Raw genomic sequence first — 22,112 nt, 5'->3', positions numbered from 1 at the left:
ACTATTTTTTGTATATATTTTTTGGCGCATTGTCGATAATCTGCTCCGTCTATATAACTGATCGGTACTATTAGATTTGTAAATTGTGTTTTTGTAGTTTTTTGTGTATAAAAACTATTTAGAAATATACAGTAAAAAAATAACGTTTTATAAATAATATTTTAATTAATGTTTGTATTTTCTATGTCTGTATTTATCAACGCCAACGTGTCTGCTGGTTCTGTGTGCGGTTGTTAGCTGTTCAGCAGTAAACAGATGATCGCTAATATTTATTATATCTATATGTTGTGCTTTGTATGGTTGAACACAAAGAGATTCTCAATAAATGTAAATATACTTATCCTTACATTTTCACAGAAATGAAATATATTTTGGAAGCTCATTTCTATTATTTAATATGAGAAGGTAGAGTTTATGACTTGTGTAGTTTTAAAAGTATATTAATTTCCCTGAATCTCTGTAAATTGCTTTGAAGTAGCATGGTATTCTTAGGCTTGTTTCCTACCAAAAGGATAAATAAATAAAGTAGAGTTCAGATGAAAGTATTAGTTTATTTGTTGGTTTTACTGAACCGACGTTGTGTTCTGGTGAAATCATTGTCTTGTACCGAAAGTTCATCCACCACAGACCTCTGACCTGAAAAACTAGACTGAAGTGTACCCTGCAATAGCGCTGTGTTAGTAATTATTTGATCTTTATATTTTTCCGAATTGGATACATTTATTTCTAAACATAACAGAAAAGAAATTTATTAGGCTTACATTATGTTATGTCGACATATTGAAAGACACAGAGAAAAAACCTAAGAGCGCATAGATGGTAGCGATGAATCATCACCTAATTTCTCACATATCGCTAGTTATGAAATTTGTTAGACCATGTCAGCTTCTTGGCATTTCCTGCAAATAAAGGTGGTGATGCTAAACCATCACTGTGGCATATGATTTAAGGGTTTAATACAGTGTTACAGTTGTTTATTTTGTTTTAAAATGGGCTAGAGAATTGGAAATCTTTGACTAGAAAAACCGGGAATTTGAAAAAAAGGTTTTGAGTGGCCACTCTGTATTTGCTTTGTGCAAAATGTAAGACAGAATGGAATAACATTTTCTCTTGTAAATGTGGCTTGTTTTTTTTTTTTTAAGTTATATTGTTTTATTTAGAAATATAACATATTAAGGGTTTCCAAGCACTTGAAATAAATAATCGTTATAGATGATAGAACATGGCCACTGTTATGTTTATAAACTGGCTGAAAGCATGTGGGTTACAGCTGATTGGAGGGTGAAGCCACTAGTGCTGGTGGTGAAGCTGTGGGCTCAGTACCATGAGATAAACGATGCCAAGAACATGACCATCTCGTCCTACTCTCTGGCCCTCATGGTCATTCACTTTCTCCAGTGTAAGTTGCTTGAGAATAGTAAACGCATTTATCCCATTATTTATAAACATGGAACCATGTCCCAAAATATATTCCCTCATTTCTTTAAACGCACACACACAATATTTTTTCAAATTTGCTATTTACAGTGGAACCTCGATAAGTCGGATTAATCGGGACCGCGGCCGATCCAGGTTAACGAAAATCCGGGTTAGCCAGAGAATTAAGTAAAAATTAATAAAATACGGTATACTTATAGATAAACTCCATTATAATTGTAAAAATATCAAACATATGCACATTTAATTATTATTAATCCTTACAGTACATTTAACCCTTTCAGTGCCAACGTCCGACTACACGGACGTACATAAAACGTGCAAGAAGAGCCAGTGTCCGACTACACGGACGTACGTAAAAATGTGCAAGAAGAGCCAGCATCCGACTACACGGACGTGTTTTAAAATATTCGTAAAAAATACAAAAAATATCTAAACAATCCTAATTTTAGTTATAATTGTATTTATAAAGATATAAACTAATAAAAAAACATTCAGTTGAATGTATTTTCCATTACATTAGTGTTATAAAATAAAACAAAATACAAGTGGCTGTGGACGTCGCTAGTCTGAGTCAGCTGTCGTCTGTTGTTTACTAACCAACTACGCAGTTTCGCCGATTGCGCCGAGCTAACTTGTTGTTTGTTTTCATTTATTGTAGTAAAATGTTTACAAAATGGAGCGTAGTGCATCACCTCTTAGTGAAAACACTTTACGGAGAGTGTTAGAAGACGATAGTGATGTTGTGAGTGAGATAGTGAAACGGAGAGTGGAGAGTCTTCTAGTTTAGGTTATGAGAACACAGACAGTGACCCGGATTATCACCCTGAGTTGCCTTCAACTTCAAATACTAGTAGGCCTAGACTAGATAACTTGTTATTTAGAGCAAATGTTCATAATGATCATTCGTCATCTGAGGATGATGCCCCAGACATAGGACTTGACTTTGAAAGTCTCCCTAGACCTAGGCCTAACCTACAAACAAGGCCAAGAGGTCGCCAAGTAATGTAGGCCTATATCAATTGTCTGAAACCTCCTCTTCAGATTCTGAGGATGGTATGGGATGGGATGAGGTGGAAATGGATGGGAATATTGGTTTTTGCCATCAGTTTTCATTGATGAGCTAACGGGTCCAAAAACATGCTCCTCCTCGTAACTCCTCCCCGTCAAATTATTTCAAACTTTTTTTTACAACAGCCCTCCAAGAAACATTTGTAAAATATACCAATAAGTATGCCACAGAATATATAAATAAAAGTCAATTGAAACCACACAGCCGGGCAAACTCCTGGAAACCTGTGTTCTCTCTTAGAGATGCAGGCCTTTTTTAGCAGTGCTAATAAAATATGGGCATAAAAAAACAGCCAACTATTTACAGCTACTGGTGGACCGGTTTCTAGTCAATTCATTCCCTGGTTCCCAAGAATGTTTACCAGAAATAGATTTCAAGCAATATTGAGATTTTTTGCATATGGTCGACACAGTTTTTCCGCTTGCAAAAACCAGGTGAGCCAGATTATGATGCGTGCGCTCGGTTCAAACCACTGATTGACCATGTAAATAGGGTTTTTAAATTTCATTTTTTCCCCCGGTCAGAACCTTGCGATTGACGAGAGTATTATAAGTTCCAAATCGCACAGTCAGCTGAGGCAGTACTTACCAAAGAAGCGACATCGGTGGGGAATAAAGCTTTGGATGCTATGTGACTCGGTCACCCACTACTGCTGTGAATTTCTTTGTCTATAAAGGGGCGAATGGCAGTGACAAAGATGAAATTAAATCTAATGGATTGGGCTATTTTGTTGTGAAAAGGCTTTTGGAGATGGCTGGCCTATTAAATAAAGGCTATCACATTTTCTGTGATAATTTTCTTTACTTCTCTAAAGCTTGCTAAATATCTTTACAGTAAATGTACATTTTTGACGGGTACCATGCGTACAAACCGCAAAGGACTTCCTGATTCAGTAAAAACCTAAGTTCAAAGTGGGAGAAAAGAAGTACTTCAAAAAAAATGAGATGACTTTATTAGCATTCAGAGAAAAGCAGTCCCAGACAAAACAAGTATTAGTTTTAACTAGAGATGGCACAGTTGAAGATGAAAAAAAGGAGCAAAAAATTTGGAAATCACATCAAAACTACTAATAAGCCAAAAAGTCATAAGGAGATATAATGAATTTTATGGGAGGGGTTGATGGAGGGGACCAAATGTTAAATTCATACCTGGATGAGAGGAAAGCACTCCGGTTTTGGAGGAAAGTTACTTTTAATATCTTTGGGCGCATGGTACTCAATTCCTATATAATTTATTAAAAAAAATACTGACAAACCCCTTCCTAGGCTAGAGTACACTGTGGCACTAGTAGAAGAACTTTCCACTGAATGGCTGGCCCTCCAAGAAAGGAGGCCTATGTTGTATACTTCACCTGGAAACAGCAGGGAAGGGTAATGCAGCTAATAACGGGCAGTGGTGATCCGATTGGACAATGTTCTTGAACAAATTGCCAAATAAAAAAGAACTTAATTGCTCTGTCTGTAGTAAGAAAAGTACTCAGGGCTGGAGGAAAAAGGAAAAAGGCCACATTTGCTTGCAAAACATGCAAAAGGAGACTTCACCCATATTGTTTACCATTTCATAAGTGTTAATTTTTTTCTCATTCAAATAAAAAAAACTTTTAAGTAGGCTATAAGTGTTTATTAATTGTGTAATTTTTAAACTTGAATTAGGCTATTTTTTTCTCAATTATTTGCCTAATACATAATTTTATAAAGTGAAAAACAGTGTTTAGCAAGATGTGCGAAAAATCCAAATAGCGTTATTTTGAAAAACAATGATAAAACCTTTATTTTTGAAGATAGATGTAAAAATTTTTTGTGTATGTGTTCAAAAGTATGTGGAGGTTCAAACACATACTCAATTTATGGAACAAGGATTTTTTTACTGGCCTTATATTTACACCAAACTGAAAAATTCATCACAAAAATTTTATGTAAGTAAAAGTTTTTTCTGGTTTTATATTTTTAATGCATGTTGTAGTAAATTTATTTTTCAGTATTAATTTAAAGCACATTGTTTAGAGCAAAACAAAACAAAAAGTAACAATTTTCATCAATAAATAACAAAACTGTGACAGTTTTTGCAAACTGCTGAAAAATTGGCAATTATAGCCTGGCTCTTCTTGCATGAGCATAATGGCACTATGCCTGGCATTTCTTGCACGCGCACTAGGGAGATTGTCTGGCACTGAAAGGGTTATAACGGTTCCTTTCCTGGTAAAAAAACTCAGTCAGCTTTGGTTGTGCCAATGTCGTCTGCCGCTTGCGTGCTGTGTGATCCCGCAGTCTCTTCAACATGAGCAATTCAGCCGGCGATGTTTCTGCCTGCCGCTCGAAATAAACCATTAGTTCGTTTAGTTTGGTCACTCCATCTCCATGAATCATCACTGGATCTTCAATGTCCCCGTCTGCCTCATCAGCGTCTGATTCATTAGCATCAGGTAAAAACGACGCGATCACTTCCTCGTCAGTAAGTGGCTCATAGCCTCCGTTATTGTCTGCCCCTAACCACAGAGCAATGTCATTTTCATCGACTTCAGAGCAGCCATCAATATTTTGGAACATATCCAAAAGTTCTTGGGGCTGGACATCATCTGGAGAGTCATTTTCCGTATTACAGTTCCCCACTGGTTGAATTATATTTTCAGGCAAGTCGCATACACCCTTCCACAGTTTTTTCCAAGATTTAATTAACCCTTATAACGTCAGTATATCTTTTCACGACTTCCAGCAAACGGCACAATATTAAAAAAATTTTTTAATGTGTAAAGTTCATTTTTATTTTTACTTTCTATAATTATGGTAAGTATAAAAAAGTAAAAATTTTTAAATTATCTTGTACGTACATATATTTATGGGACATTAAATTGTAGATATAAATAAAGTCAAAATAAAAGGCACACAAAATTTTATTAGCTAAACTATAAACATTACCAGACAATTATATAAATTACACTTGTGATAAGTATAAAAAAGAAATACTAAAACTAAGATATCAATACTTTTAACAAATAAATAAAAACCATATAAACAGAAAACATGACGAAGGAAACCGACTCAGCAATGGTTAGACACGCACTACCTGAAGCCAAACTGCAAACAAAAGCGCGCGCTGTACGGCGTCTGTGCCGTGTGGCGGGGAGAGTGTCTAGACACTGCGTCTATTGTTTCAAACAATGTAACGCGACAGCTATATTTTGACGCTTGAAATAGGTCAATAACCCACACACATGGTTGACGCATACCGTTAGTGACATTGATCGGATTTAAAAGGAACTTAAATTTGCTATAGTCGCAGTTTTGTGTCGATGCGGCGTACCGCGTCTTTGCCATTTGGAGATAGTTTGTCTATGCGCCATACGGCGTCTGTGACGTTATAAGGGTTAAGCTGATTCTAGTCACTTGTTCCCAAGATTCTACAATCATGTACATTACAGTTTTCACATTAAATGTTTTGAGAATCTCAACTATACCGTGTTCTCCTTCATTGTCAATGATTGTGCTTAGCACCTGTCTTCTGTAAACCTTCTTGATTTTCTCGAGAACCCCCTGGTCCATGGGCTGTAATAGCGCTGTTACATTAGGCGGCAAAAACTTGACGGTAATGTCCCCACTGACCAGCACATTTGCAGACGGATATGAAGGAGCATTATCAGTTAGAAGGACAGCTTTAATTGGTAACCCACAATCTTTTAAATATTTCGTCACACCTGGCACAAAACAATCCAAAAACCTGTTTTTAAAAGTGTTGCTGTCCATCCACGCACTTCTTTGAGACTTGTAGACAACTGGTAGAGAATCCCGATTTTTCAGTGCGCGCGGATTTTTTGCTTTTCCTATTAAGAGTAGAGGAAATTTATGCTTCCCCGAAGCATTGCTGCAGGCCATTATTGTCAATCGGTCTTTGCTTTTTTTGTATCCCTTTGCGTCTTTTTCAGTTTTTGAGGCCAAAGTTTTGCTCAGCAACATTCTGTAAAACAGACCCGTCTCATCGGCGTTATATATTTGACCTGCCGTTCAATTTTTTCTTTAACAAAATCCAAAAACTCTTTTTTATATTCATCAGCAGTGCTGTTGTCCGCAGATAGACTTTCTCCTGTGATAGATAGTTGGCGAATACCATGCTGTTTTTTCCACCTACCCAACCATCCTTGACTCGCAGTAAACTTTGGTTCACAATCAGGCAACTGTTTATTCAGCTTGATTACTTTTTCTTGAATGATAGGCCCAGACACTGGCAAATCACGTTCCCTTTCCGCACAAAACGAAACATACAAAGCGTCGTCAAGAGTCTCGTTTTTAGCTTTATTAGCTTTGCACCGATTGCCCAAACTGTCTTTTGTTATCATCTTGAAACAAAATTCTTCAATTTTTGTCCTATTTTTTTTCCAATCCGATACTGTAGATGTACCGACACCATAAGATGCTGCAATTGTTTTTAAAGATTCGCCTTTATCAATCCTACCTAATGCCTCTAGTCTCTTTTCCATTGTCACTACAACATTTTTACGTTTTGTTGCCATCGCGTAGATAAAAACAAACGCACAACACAAATGAAGCACACTATCTGAAGCACAATTGCAGAACAGAAGCAAACAATACAGTACACTACACACACAACACGGGCACTAGCGAGCGGAGCGAGGTAGGAACGGTACTGAGGGGCCAGGCGTGGCGGTAGCGTGGGAGAGGATTTGGGGAAATATGCGTCTGTTATTGTTTCCGAGAATCCGGGACAATGACCGCCACTCGGCCGCCGTGTGCCATGAGTCACACACTCACTGTCGTACAGTCCCATCAAATACTGATGCAACATTGATTCACGGATACTATACCACTAAAAAATATTACGTTTTTATTATTGAAATGTTTGTCTGATTTTTTATTTTTTAATTGAAAATCGGTCCGGGTTAGCCAGACTTCCGGGTTAACGGGGGCTGACTTATCGGGGTTGTACTGTATATAGTAAATTTATAAAAATGTGTTGATTCAATTTTCAGTGGATTTTGTAAGTTTCAAAAATAAGTCACTAATGATTTACTTAAATCAATCCTGAAATAATGACCTCCAACAACTCAAGAAAACAATGTGGTACAGTATAAATTTGATGATGTCTGTTACAGCAATCGAAGCCTTCGGCTGTCACAACAGCTGTGAAAGAAAGAAACTTAAGATAAAAGAAAACATAACAAAACCCAATATTAACAAGGAATTTTATCCTTACTCATTTTGACTATATGAATATATCGCAATTAGATGTGTAATGTGAGTAACGTATGTCAAAAGTTTTTTTATTTGTGGTTATGTAAATGACTGTGTATCTGCTGTTGCCTTTTGTATGGCAGCTTTTTAACAATGGATATCAGACCATTGCCAGTTATGGTTTAATTACCTAACTTTAAATGATTATTTTTATGGGTTATGCCTTGTTCCTTCTTGTCTGATTTGAAAAGGATCTCAAGTAGAATGTATGTATGATATGCCAACATTTCATTATTCTATGATTTCTATTATTTGTGAACACTAAACATCCTGGTTTCTGTAACAACATTAACGGTGAGCCGAACATTTAGACTGCACACTGTGTTACAGATGGCACCCAGCCGGCTGTGTTGCCTTGTCTGCAGCTGGACTTCCCACAGAAGTTTAGACATGATCAGGAGATCCACGACATCAATATGTTGGAAACACTGGAACTACGTGCCTCCAGCAACACACAGACACTCGGCGAGCTGCTGCTCCAGTTTTTCCACTACTACAATAACTTCAAGTGAGTCTGTATGTCTACAACACTCTATTATTGGATCTTAATTAAATATGAATTGGTTTTTTAGAATTACTAATTCTTTGATAATTTTAAATCAACTCGGTTGGTATGCAACATATTGTCAAGTAGTTGATTCCAGATTGGTTTTGTCTGCCATTCTTTGAGGAACAGCAGTTTAAATATTCACCAAGCAAGAAAACTCAAACATAATACTTCCCTTGTATGTTATGCTTGTATGTGCGATCTAATTGTTGTATAACATCTTTATATTTTTGCTGTAGGCAATAAATTAATTTGTTTTAAGAATACCTGTAAATCTAGCATTGTTAAGTGCAAAGGAAATAACTGAAAAATTTTAGAAATGTAGTGTTATTTTAATTAACTTTTTTAGGGCCGGACCATAATAAAAGAGTTTGTCTGAAAAACACCAGAGATTTTTCTCAAGGTACTGCTGAAAGTTGTCAGGCTTATTTCAGCGTTTTTGTAACATTTTACTAAAACATTCATAAACTCAAAATTGTTTTAGATACGCTCTTTTTTTATTAATTCTTTTTACAGATACATTTTTTTAATTTAAAACATATAAAATATGCATATACTGCTAATATATTATATACATATAAAAGAAACACACACAAATGCTGCTTACCAAAACATTTTTTCAAAACAACTAATACTATTATATACAAGAACTAAAACTGTATACATATACCAAAAATTATGTTATTATGGTCGAAAATGTAAATTTGACACTACTTTTTGTGTAAACCTGCGTATTCAATGTTTCTTATAGGTGTAATGTAAACTCATGAAATTCCCGTTTATAACACACATAATCTGTTTATAAAATACAAAGACTATGACTAAGTTCTGAATAAGTGAACACTTGAATTGTAAAAAATGTAGAGGTGATTTTAACTAAGGTGATCTGGTAAACAAACAGGATGAACTCCTTTTTGGCAGTGTTTGCTTGGGAAGTTGTTTATTTCTCTTTCCACCTCTCAGTGCTAGCAGCACTTCAAATCGAACAATTTTTCTCTTTTATTTGGAAGCTTTTTCTAGAAAATCACATCTCCCACCGCTTGTACTCTGTTCTTCTCTCATGTTAGACTCACCAGTCATAGTGGGAGAGCTTTTGCACATTTCTATTTCTGAGCCAGTCATTGGAAAGGTCTTCTATTACAGATATAATTAAATCCAATCTGGTTACAGGTTTATCAGTATTCTGTTTATAGAAGATGTAGGAATTCAGCACCATTCTTCCAATAATATTATTAATGCCATTTTTTTCCAACATCTTGAGAGTTTTTCTTTCTTCTAAATACTGGTAAAGCATCTGGTAAATACTCTTATATATATATATATATATATATATATATATATATATATATATATATATTCTCCCCATATAATCATTGTAGTTCCTTATCTCTACAGGCTTGACAGTAACTTTGTCTTAATTTCTTGACTTATTTGTTCGCCTTTCAATAGCAGCCAAACCATCTGTGGATAACAGTATATTTTTGAATATTTTTGTTCCTAAATCCAAGCATCAATAATGCATTGACTCTCATATATCTTGTTTCTCCAACACTGTTTAAAAATTATTGCCTTAGGGATACTTTTTCTGTTTATGTTCATTGTACCGTAACAAATGTAAACAAGTCATCAATAAACAAAGGATAACCTTTTTTTTAAGAGGTCACATATTTGCAGTAATGTCATTACAACTACGAAGACAAGACCATGTTCCTTTACTTGACGTATTTCTTCGCCCATTGCAGTATCTATATAACACCTAATTTTGTTGTACACAAAAAATTGCATGCAATTGTGGGTTGTTGAAACGCAGAGCATCCACAACTTGACTCCTCAGCAGTGATGGTTTTTGGCAGGTACTGAAGTAGTTGGCTGTTGGTTTTAAAGTAAAGTAAAAGTAAAGATGTCTTAATTAATTTACCAGGCGAAGTTAGGGCTAAGAAGCCCTCTCTAACACTTAACCTGGGAACCAACAGCTTAAAGGTGACCTCCGAACCACCACCAACGGCCGGATAGGTTGGCTGCTTGCTAGGACAGGATCGCTCAGCGGTCACCCATCCAAGCAGCAGCCACGATCGACGTTGCTTGATCCGGTGATCTTGCGATAACCATTATACCCACTACACTACGCCATTGGAACATGGTTTTAGTTGCCACCATGTTCTCATGAACACAAATAAATTTGTTTGAAGTGAACGGATTTCTAACTAACATATTGGAGTAATCAACTAGAGGTTGAAATCTAACAGTTATATCGTAGTTTTGTTGGTCAGGCTGGGGAAGGTTTGTAGTATCACATAAATAAAAATATGACAAAAAAGCCTTATGGATTCAGGTTATGGCGCATCATATAACTCAATCAAGAACTATGTTAACTTTTAACCCTGGAGTCGGGGCGCCCTAGTTTGTAACGTGAGTAGGGGCGCCGGGTCTGACAGACCCATTATTATATTATTGATTATTTAACACTAATAATGTAATAACAATTTTTGATTAATTTTTATGTATTTAGTAGTTCCTATTAAAGATTTATAAGATACTAAATATAAAAAATAAAACATTTTGTGATAATTATATACATTTAATAAACACGACTGAAATTTATGTAGTGGTATGAAAAATGTCCTCTAAAAATAAAAATGGTCATCTAGTATTAATAATTGAGAATGAAAAATGTACCTAATAGTATATTAAACAAATTCAAAATGTATTTTCTAAAGGACATTAAGTAATAAAATGGAACTTTGGGAAGAAAGTTTACTGCTGCACTGTAGCTTGCCATCCAGAGAGCACGAATAGACAATAGACAATAGACAATTTATTGGCCATTAATAATTTTCAATAAAATTACAATAGGCTTCGTCAAATATTAAGGCTTAAATTACTAGCCTAATCTAAAGTTAAAAATCCTTATGAACGATCTCACAGCTAAAATATTCATTAATATTATAGAAAGGTCTATTTTTTAGCCAAGAATACAATTTATTATTAAAAACTTGACATGGTAAAGTTTGAACAGCATAAGGTAACAAATTGAAGATTTTAATGCCTAAGGTTGTATGGTAATTCATGGTTTTACCTAATCTAGCTCTATCTACATTTAACTTATCTTTATTTCTTGTATTATAGTGATGAACATCATTTCTTTTCAAAACCATGTGTGACTTTTTTCTTACATCTACTAATACCTCATAAATATACAGATTTATAACAGTTAAAACACCAATATTTACAAACAAAGGTTTACAATGATCTAACACAGGTGCATCCGCTAAAATTCTCACAGCCTTCTTTTGGATTACTAGCACCTGATCAATGCCTGTACCATTACCCCAAATTATTAAACCATATCTAATAATACTTTCAAAAAATGCAAAGTAGGCCATTTTTATATACCTTTGTGATACTATTTTTTTTAAATTACACAATAAGTAAATAACCCTAGATAATCTCTTGCATACATAATCAATGTGTTGTTTCCAAGATAGCCTGTTGTCCACTATTATCCCCAATAACTTAACAAAAACTTCAGATTCAAATATAGGCCTATTAATATTCTTAAGAGTTATTAACATTTGTTTTGTTTTTTCTGCGTTTAAATAGAGACCATTTACATTAAACCAGTTAACAGTTTCATTCATTGTAGTCTCTACCAAGTTGTTTAAGTAAAGCAAATTTGTGTGACTATTTAACAAAGTGGTATCATCAGCATATATAGTAGTAAAACTAGAGACATTAAAACTTAAATCATTAATAAATATAATAAACAAAACAGGACCCAACACAGATCCCTGTGGCACACCTATATTTATATCAGCCACTTGGGAATAAGCTCCATTAACCATAACAACCTGTTTGCGATTTGCAAGATAGGACCTTAACATGTTCAAATTCTTTGCACGAAACCCATAGAATTCCAATTTGTTCACCAATATATCAGGTCTAACACAATCAAATGCTTTGCTCAGATCACAAAGTGTGATCTGAGCCCAACAATTATTTTCCAAAGCTAAGAGAACATTATTTACAAGAGTATTTACAGCTTTAACCGTTGAACAATCAGTGCGGTAACCAAATTGACTAGAACTAAATAATTTGAGATTTTCAAAATGAATACATATTTGATGTTTAAGTAATTTCTCAATTACCTTAGACAAGATTGGTACACATGAGATAGGCCTATAATTATTCGGACAATCAAGTGAGCCATTTTTATACACAGGTACAACTTTTGAAAATTGTAAACATGTTGGAAAAATCCCTTCCAATACACAACAATTAATAGAATATGTCAAAGGCTCAATTATATAATCAATAACAGCCTTAATTAAAATACTACTCAATCCATACACATCTTTAGAATGGGAATTTTTTAGAGATAAAACAATTTTACGAACATCATCTACAGTGACAGGACAAAAAACACACTCCTCAAATGGAGGCAATAACTTATTAAGACATTGATTTGCACTATTCACAGAACTTTTCACTTTGGCACTGATCTCTTCAATAGCTGTCACACAGTGTGAGTTGAATTCATCAGGCAGAATATTACTGGACCGAATGCGTAGGGTTTCCTTCCCCGATGCCTTGTTAATGATTGTCCATGCTGCTCTACATTTATTGACTGAATTTTCTATGTAATCTTCATTACTCTGTCTCTTTGCTTCTTTAATAGCCAGTCTATAGCGCCTTCTAAGAGTTCTCAGCAAGTTGAGTAAATTATCATTATTCGTTCTATTATAAATGTCATGACAACACAAAATTTGCTTTTTCATGTTCTCTAGCTCTGGGGTATACCAATTTAAATTTTGCTTTTTAGTTCTATTATTAGGTTTATTAATCTTTATCTCTTGCATTGGATGGCATTGATTAAAAATTTCTAAAAATGTATTATAAAACAAATCAAAAGTTTCTTCTGCTGTTAAGTTACAATTCTGAGGAGCAATAAAATTCCAGTCTACCTTACTTAAACAGTATTTAAACCCCTCCAGGTTCACAGTTGTATACCTTCTTGCAAATTGAATCGAAGGCCTACTTGAATTTATTTTACCGGGGCCATCAGTCTTCTTATTGATAGGCCTATTCTCCGCCAACCAAACCATAATTTGAATAGCCTTATGATCTGACAACAAAGGTTCAAAAATATGCAGCTCGTAATTTTTAGGGCAGAGGTCAGTAATAACATTGTCCAAACAGGCTTCTCCACGAGTAGGCAAATTATTTACACAAAACAAATTATATTGCCGGAGACAGTTCAAAAAGTCATTTACACTAGGTTTTGAGGTGTTTCGGATATCAAAGTCAGCATTAATATCTCCACAAATTATTACTTTACATTTAGGCCTAAGTCTGATTAAAAATCTCAGAAGTTGATCTAACTTGTCCAGAAAGACATTTACTTTACCTTCAGGGGAACGGTACAGAGAAATAATAATGACATTTAATTCAATCAGCCTGATAGCACACACCTCAAAATGTAATTCTTCACAAAATTTATTTACGTTCAATTTCTCAGTGACAAATTTATTAGATAAAAGTATACTTACTCCTCCTCTTATATGTGTCACACGGCAGTATGCACTACCAACCAAATAGTCATCGGGTACATTATAAGTCACTTCATTATCCCGTAACCAATGTTCACTGAGGCACACAATATTAAAATTATCAGATTTTAAAATCTCTTCAAACTGTTCAACTTTTTTATGCAAACCTTGAATATTAATATAAAACATTTTTAAGTTAGGCAAGTTCAAACATTCCAAATCAGTCATGTTGACCATGTCCGGGCTTGCTGCAGAGAATGTTCAGCATGGCGAAGGCAAATAAACTTTCGGCAGTACTTGCAACTATACTTAGTTTTGCTGTCGTTTTTACACAAATAACACCTTTTTCTAGTTCCTGGTGGGAAATTGTCTGCTTTTTCGACTTGAGCTGAAGTCCCAGCAACCTCTTGCCGTCTTTGACGAATCTCAGTAAGGAGATTTTTCTGCAGAGATCTTCGTTGAAGATTATCAGATGATAGAGCCAGTGCGAGTTCCTTTAAATAAAATTCTTCGAATAGTTTTGTCTAGATTGTTATTAGCAATGTATATTATTTGAGAATTCACTCCAGCTACATTCAACAGAGAAAAGAGTATTACCAGATGGCCAATGATCTTCTTGTATTTCGAGCAACATCATAGGTTGCACACAACTCATCTAGAGTATCTACTCCACCTTTGGTTGAGTTATAAAAAGTTACTATATCGGTAACTATTGGCGTCACCTGTTGTCACATCAGTTGCATCATCATGATGCATACTCGAAACTAAGAGTACATTTTCTTCTTTTTTTAGGTACATAGGAAACAATCCCCAACACTCTACAGGTGTTTTTGCATTCTTAGCGTAGGGTTTTACACCTGGTAGATGAATAACTAAATTTTATTGCCTGGTCCTTACTGATCGTGCTGGAGGACAGTGAATCCTCCACCGTGTTATTCTGTCTTTTACGATGTAGCAGGGAAACCTTGGTTGTATCTGTTCATGTTGATGATTTTCTTCCATGTCCTCTTCACTATACTCCCCTTCTTGCTCAGTGTCTGTTTGTTCCATGAACTCCTCAACAATGTCCTCCTCATCATTATCTGAGTTGTCAATAACTCTTCAACAGAGCTAGCGAAGTTTTCGTTCAGAATTTGTCTAATACGTTCTTGTTCATCAGCCATTTTAAAATGAAATCTCAAATAAAACTAATATAATATTAACAAAATAGTTTCTTTTATTTAAACATAAAATCAATGCTTTTAAGTTTATGAAACAAAAAAAACAACAGTTTTTATAAAAATTCAACCAATGTCAAATTGTGTTACACGAGTAGGGGCGCCAAGTCTGACAGACCCGAACTGCAATTTTCTAGAAATAGGTAAGTGACTTCAATCCAACCACATGCGGGCGTTGACTAGTGACTAGGGTTAGACAGCTACACAGAACTTGGGCTTTGAAGGTCTCTTCTACCAACCTCAAAAAAAAAAAAATATTTTAGTCGGGTCTGTGAGATTAGGCGCCCCGACTCCCGGGTTAAGTATTCTATCATTTAAGAGCTAATAAGGGGGTTTATTATTATACCCATGTTAAGCAGAACAGCCAAAAGCAAACATTTCTGCAACAGTTTTGTCTTTCCATCGTTTGAGTCAACTTTTGTCTGGTAAAAGATCATTTTTGGCCGCAATGAAGTTTCTGGCATATATATTTGTATATTTTACAACTCAATCAATCAAACTTGGGTAAAGAAAAGCCTGAAGTATGAAATTGGATTGAAATTTCTGGGGGCCAGTGTTTCACACCATGCATTTCATAAAATGAAAACTTGTGTTCAAACCCAGGGTCATTTCCCTCTTGTACAGACTGTCGAATAATTTCAACATAAGCTCTGTAATTTGGCTTATGTTACTAGAAACATTTTCATCATCACTGCTTGAGCATCCCAGTGTTTCTTGTTATGTTGATCTATCTATACGTAATCTCATGTGTTGTGCTTTGTAACATGAAGCCAGTTTTTAAAAAGTTATTACACCCGTAGTAATTTTATCATCCATCACCCATAATAAACTTCCAATAAATTATTTTTTCTGGGTGTATTTTGTTATGAAAAAAGTTTTAATTTTGTTGATTTGCTATAATAAACATTGAAGAAAAATAAGTTGCCTTTTTGAAGAGATTAAGAGAACACAGTTTGATGATGATGCCATGATGGTGTGTGTAATGTTGCAGCTATGGAGAAGACGCTATCTCTGTGCGTCTGGGGAGCACTCTGCCCATCGAGCGTTGCAGAAGATTTCCCAGCCCCAAAAACGAACCAAGAGCGTGGACCTACCTGTGTATCGAAGGTGTGTACATGGACCTTTTTCCCCTAAGGACATTATTTTTTCCTAAAATTAAGTCAACACACAAACAAGATCAATTATGTCTCCTATCACGCCTGTATTTTACAGAGCCATTTGACCATACGAACACAGCAAGATCAGTGTACGACCAGGAGAAGTTTGAACACATCCGCAAGGTGTTCGCCGTATCATACCAGCGGCTGCATGACACTCTCTCACTCGACTCAATCTTCCATCTGCGGGTCGCGTGACCCCGACTACGAGACTGCACCGGGCTGTGATTACTGTTACTGACATATCCGTTATCCTATTGTGGTTGTCACTAAGTTACCAATACGTTCGTTAAGTACAGCAGCAGAAGTTGGGCCAGCGGTTAGGAGCCACTTCAAAAAAAAACAAAAATAGGAAAATAACAAAAAAAATATAAAATAATATAAAAACCCAAAAAAAGTTAAAAACTTTTTTAAAAAAACCCACTTAAGGAACTTTTTAACAAAAAAATTGACTCCATCCAAGTGTTGGATGAGCTCAGGGTAATATATTGTCTGCATTCCGGAAGTAGTTAGCCGTTTTGTGTTAATAAATATGCAGCGAAACAATCGTTGCAAAACTACCTCAAAGTAATGCCTGGATTTAACTGAACTCAAAAGACTTTTATGTTGTATTTTATTCTACCTTTTATATTTTTATTTTCATGTTCGATATATTTTAATCGTTATTCCATCGTCTGTATCTATATAATTCCGTTTATAGTACGTTGAAATAACTCACAATGGTTCGTTTTAGTTAGTAATAGTTTTGTAAGTTTTCACAAGTCATATCCTAACTGTCATGAGAAATTGTTTTATTTATGCGTCTCCAAAACATTTGATTTAATTTATGCTTTAAAGCACTCTCTCTTCTTTTTGTATACACTATTTTTTTTTAATTTACCTTTCAAAAGAATTTGTTTTTCATAATTAAAACTTAGCAGTGGTGTATTAAATTGAAGACGAGAGCTTTTTTTTATTATTTATATTGTTGGCAATGCAAAAAATTCAGAGTAAAAAGGAGAGCTTGGGAATATCACACAAGCCTACATAATGTTTTCTTCTCACACTGTAAAAAAGCAGTGTCACACTAATCAACACATGTTTTTGGTGCGACCTCTGTACATTTAAAAAAATGTTTTGTTAATTTATTCACTAACTTAAATAGACTCATAATTTCATGTAAACAAAATAAGACTATCCAAAAATTCCCAAGCACTAACAGCTTGTTTTAGTTTAAAATTTTTTTGTTGCTTATTGGGCACTATATTTTTTTTAAAGTTTGTCTTAAGTAATATCAATAGACATTACAAAGACTAAATCGAATATAACTCTTGAAAAACAATCAACTGTGGTAAATTTTAAATATGAACTTGTCTAGTGTTGGAACTGTCTCAAATTTAACCAATTAGATTGATACTCTCGGTCTTGCATATTTAAATACACTTTGTTCGAATTATATGTATAATTTCCAAGAAGTCAGTTTTGACCAACCTTCACTTCAATTTACGTATAGAGTTATTTGAGGTTTTACTATTCATGTCTTTATTTAATTAAAGTCATATACCACTATTCCAGAGAACATGATCTGAACTTCAAGGTTTTGAATTTCAGTGTAATAATATTTTTTTTCTGACACTCCCAAAATTTATAATTTTAGCATTTGCAACTTTACACAAATATAACCATTAAATTAATATCCAACAACAAACCCATAATAATATATTTTTAGTAATTGAACCCAATTAAATAATATTTGTATAAATTATTTTAGTGAGATTGATAACCATGATGCAATAAATAGCAGCTTTAAAAACTGGCCGTGTGTCCATAAGGGTTCAGAGTTCAGACATACTCGTGTTTTTTATAATTTTATCCAAAAATAATAATTTTGTTTCTTACTCGTTTTATGGGGTATGAAAGCCAGATTCTAATAATATTATAAGCTTGTGACCTTAAAGGTTCAAAGTTCCGAAAGTCACTTTTTTATATTCCTGTCCCAAAAAAATATCTGGTACATGTTTAACCCAGGTATAATCAAAATATTGGCATGTAGGAAAAGTATGTAACATGGTTTAATAATTTAGTTCATACATGTGATACTTTTTTTGCAATGTTTCAGAAAGATAATATGTTTGTACTAATTCTTTTACCCATAAATAGGTAATCATTATCCAAAAGTAGCATGTTAGCAAAGCTTAAGTGTGTGTGTGTGTGTGTGTTCCTAAAGTTAGGGAATTTAGACATAGTTACACATTTTTTTTATAACCCTGGCTAAACATAATTTGTTATGTAGCAAATTTTTGACTCAGGTATAATGGTATTGTCGGCATGTTACAAAAATATGTGCATGTGGCCTTAATGATTTCGAGTTCAGAAATAGTGATGAATTTTTTTATAATGTTACACAAAGATAAAGTAATATTTTTTGTAGTAATGTTTTTATCTAGATAGATGGTTGTGATCCAAACATAGCATCATACAAAGGCTTGATGTGTCTTCTATTTTTGATGATCCTGTCTAAAAATGATAATCTCAATAAGTACATTTCTTGAGCTAAGTATCAAAACGTAAATTCATTTATACCCACTATTAAAGTAATTTGGCCTAAATTTGACTTAGCCAGGAAAGAATCAGTAAAGTAATAAATATATTTTCATCTATTTGGGTTTTGTTTCTTTTTTTTTTCCTTTTAAGATTATATTAATTTTTAAAATTCGAATATCTACCCTCAAAATGTCTGAATTTATATTTTTATATCTGTATTCTAATAATTCTAATACTTTTAATTTTTGTCTGATAGAAGCTCAGTGATGTAACTCATTTAACAATTGAACATTCAAATTGATTTTAGATTTACCTGTCCATACTGTGTTGTTCATTATATTGGCAACTTATTGCCTTATTATGTGGACAAAGAGTATAAACTCCAAAATTAAAACACTATTAATTCATGTAAACCAATAAATACTGTAAATAATAGATCTGGCACCTTGAAATAAATATCTGAATATGAATAATTTTTAATTAAATATTTCCCAACAGTAATTATGGTAAATCGAATTTTTTGAAACAATAAACTATAATATTTATTTTCTATTAGTTTATTAAAGAAAACTCACAATTCTCCAATAATTTCTATATTTATCACGTGATAAATATTTAAATTATTGGAGAATTGTTGTGAGTTTTCTTTAATAAACCAATAGAAAATTGATATTTCCAATAAGAAGAGCTCCTCCTCCTTCATAATATTTATGATAAAATGATTAATTAAGCACAGGAAAACAAATACTGTACTATGAATTAATATGTCGGGCGTTATAGCTGCTTAAAGCATATTCAGTGTAGTTGTGCATTTGAGTACCAGAGTATATCCTACTACAAACAGTAAATATCCAACTGAATACAGTCTGTAAAATTATACAGCAGAACACACTATGCCATGTGGGGTAACAAGGCAATGCCACTGAGCAAGTCATTTTTAAATAACTGTTGTGTCTCTTTACTTTGAACCCAATAAAAAAAAAAAAGTTAATCTGAACTACCAAATCTTGTCGTAAATCTTTATTAACTTTCAATTTAGTTTTTGCAAATATGAATATAACATTTTATATTAATTAAGATTAAAACATTACAAAATAACATTAGAATATTACAATTGCATGTACATGGTTAGATTCAAAATTCTTTCTGTGCATTTTTGAAATGTGAAAGTATAAAAATGATAACATAGTCCATCCATTTAAGCTTAAAGGTTAGTTTTAAGAGATCGCCCTATGGTATTTTGTTATTTTACAAATAAAACTATTTTATTGTTTATACTTACAGGTTTATTGCATATTTTTAGACATGTTTTGTACTTAGCATTCTGTTTACTTATAGACAAAAGTACTTTGATTTGAGTTGTTCCGCATGTTAATAAGTTATATATTGTATATACTATACTTTAAATGTCCCTGATTTAATAGGCCCTAGTACATAAGTAAACGACAATAATATGTTGTAATTTACTCATTAGTGCTAGAACTGAGAGTTTTAATATACATGGTTGGTTGGTTATTCTTTATACATTTTATTTTTTGTGATGACTTTCCTGATAGTCAACATCAAGACTTCTTGTAAGTTAAATATTTATACTGTATAAGTTAAGTTTGGTCAGCATGAATTCTTTACCACTGCGTATTTAAATATCTGTTAAAAGTTTACAATGCAAATAAAAAATTATATAAAAAGATGTTTTATCAAGCAAATAAAAGTTCAAAGTGAGACCCAATTAGTGTTTTGTTGTATTTTATCCTATATTCATCTCTTCCAAAATATCTATGTTACCACAAATATTAAGCTTCTCTTCACCACAAAGCTACGAGCACAAAATTTGATGCTGGAGAAAGAAGAAGACTCGACATGAAATTGTGATAGCACGACTCTGACTATGGAATACAGTTAATGACTGCCCTTAATGGCTTTATCCTGACAGTTTGGCTGATTGCTAAAGTTGAGTGGAGCAGGGCTTGAATGGCTCAAGGTCGAACATTTTATTCTGCAGATATGATGGAAGTAGTTTGTGTAATTTTAATATTAGTTTAAATCTTATTTTGTACTGGTTTCCTAACCAAAATGGTAGTCAGCATAGAGAAATAAGTGTGTGAGTGTTGAATTTACTACAGGTTTCCATTCGGAGATGTATGTCAATGGTGAATGGAAAATTTTCATTAGTAACTAGTCCATTATTACCAAATGGTACATGTTTACGAGTCCTTATTTTTCTACAAAATTGTAGACTAGTTCAAATGTTTCTAGACCTAAGGCAAAGGCATGTCTTAAATTTAAAACCCAAAATTGTTTATCACACAGCCTAACTCAAAGGAAAACTTTATCAGCAGTTAATTTTTTGAGAAAGGAAATATTAACCTAAACTTTTTGCTCTAGAATTTGAATTTATGTAGCTGTCCTCTTAGCTCATAGGACCACTACGGGTGAATATAGATGTGCTCTTTGTCAGGTTGGAGGTTTATGACAAACAGTTAATGGCCCTTGCCAATTTACCGATCAGTTTCTCAGGCCACTATAATATGTGGTCTACTGTATTGAGCGGTTACGAAATTCAATTCTTTTCCACTTGTGGCTGAAATTGCTGTAATCTCTCTGCCAAATAAGAAACTAAATTAACATGTCTCTATTGGCAGCACATACCATAGCAAACATTCTTTAGAGTTGTTTTTTACCCCAGTGTTAGTGAAACTGCAGCTGGTATACATTATTGTATCATTCTATTTAAAAACTAGTGCATTTGGTGGAGCCAGACCTCAAAGTTGAAATTCTGTTTATATTCCATTGTTATTAGAGACTAACTGTATTTTTATTTTGCAAATAAAACTACTTATAACTTAGGCAAAGCTACAACTTTGTATGTTTAAGGGAAAATAATAAATAACCAACAAAACGTGTTGTGCAAAAAGGCTATAACTTTTTAAATGTTAAGAATTCCCATTGGGTCAAATACTGTCATTTAAATATGAGTCATGTACATGGTTATACAATCGCCAAGTGGTGACGCAAAACCCAGCCCTGCACTAGCTGTAGCCCGATCAGCTGACAGGACAACTACCTATGATTTCTTCTGTTGAGTGAGAGATCAGTATGGACCACACTTAATGGCCTACCGATTGCAAAGAATTAAACTATCATTATCATTATTTTGCTTACAACCAAAGTGATGTAGGCTGATAACAAACTTATACTAAGAACAGAAGCTTTTGGCCTTTGTCCATTAAGATTTATCTTTCATCACACACAGATGTGTAAATCATGTTCAAATAGTAACAAGCTAAAAACAAATTATTTCTTAAATTTTTTAATAGTACAACAAAATTTATTTTGTATATTTTTTGTGCTAGTAAAATTACAAGACAAG

The 22,112-nt window shown here is 33.8% G+C and overlaps 1 protein-coding gene across 3 annotated transcripts in view; it reads left to right on the top strand.

The window, feature by feature from the left end:
• Positions 1-20,474, top strand: part of LOC124365878 (poly(A) RNA polymerase gld-2 homolog A-like) — a 75,933-nt gene extending 55,459 nt beyond the window's left edge. For all 3 annotated transcript variants that reach the window (XM_046821976.1, XM_046821977.1, XM_046821978.1), the window contains 4 exons: positions 1,271-1,399; positions 8,083-8,260; positions 16,054-16,169; positions 16,275-20,474. In XM_046821976.1, the coding sequence (XP_046677932.1) occupies positions 1,271-1,399; positions 8,083-8,260; positions 16,054-16,169; positions 16,275-16,417 (566 nt within the window). In that variant the 3' untranslated portion in view covers positions 16,418-20,474. The remainder of the gene's footprint in view (positions 1-1,270; positions 1,400-8,082; positions 8,261-16,053; positions 16,170-16,274) is intronic.
• The last annotated feature ends 1,638 nt before the right edge of the window (positions 20,475-22,112 follow it).

The sequence above is a fragment of the Homalodisca vitripennis genome, chromosome 7 (assembly GCF_021130785.1).
Source record: "Homalodisca vitripennis isolate AUS2020 chromosome 7, UT_GWSS_2.1, whole genome shotgun sequence".
Taxonomy (NCBI): domain Eukaryota; kingdom Metazoa; phylum Arthropoda; class Insecta; order Hemiptera; family Cicadellidae; genus Homalodisca; species Homalodisca vitripennis.
Note: the sequence above shows the minus strand (reverse complement) of the source record. Positions and strands in the feature narration are given on the sequence as shown.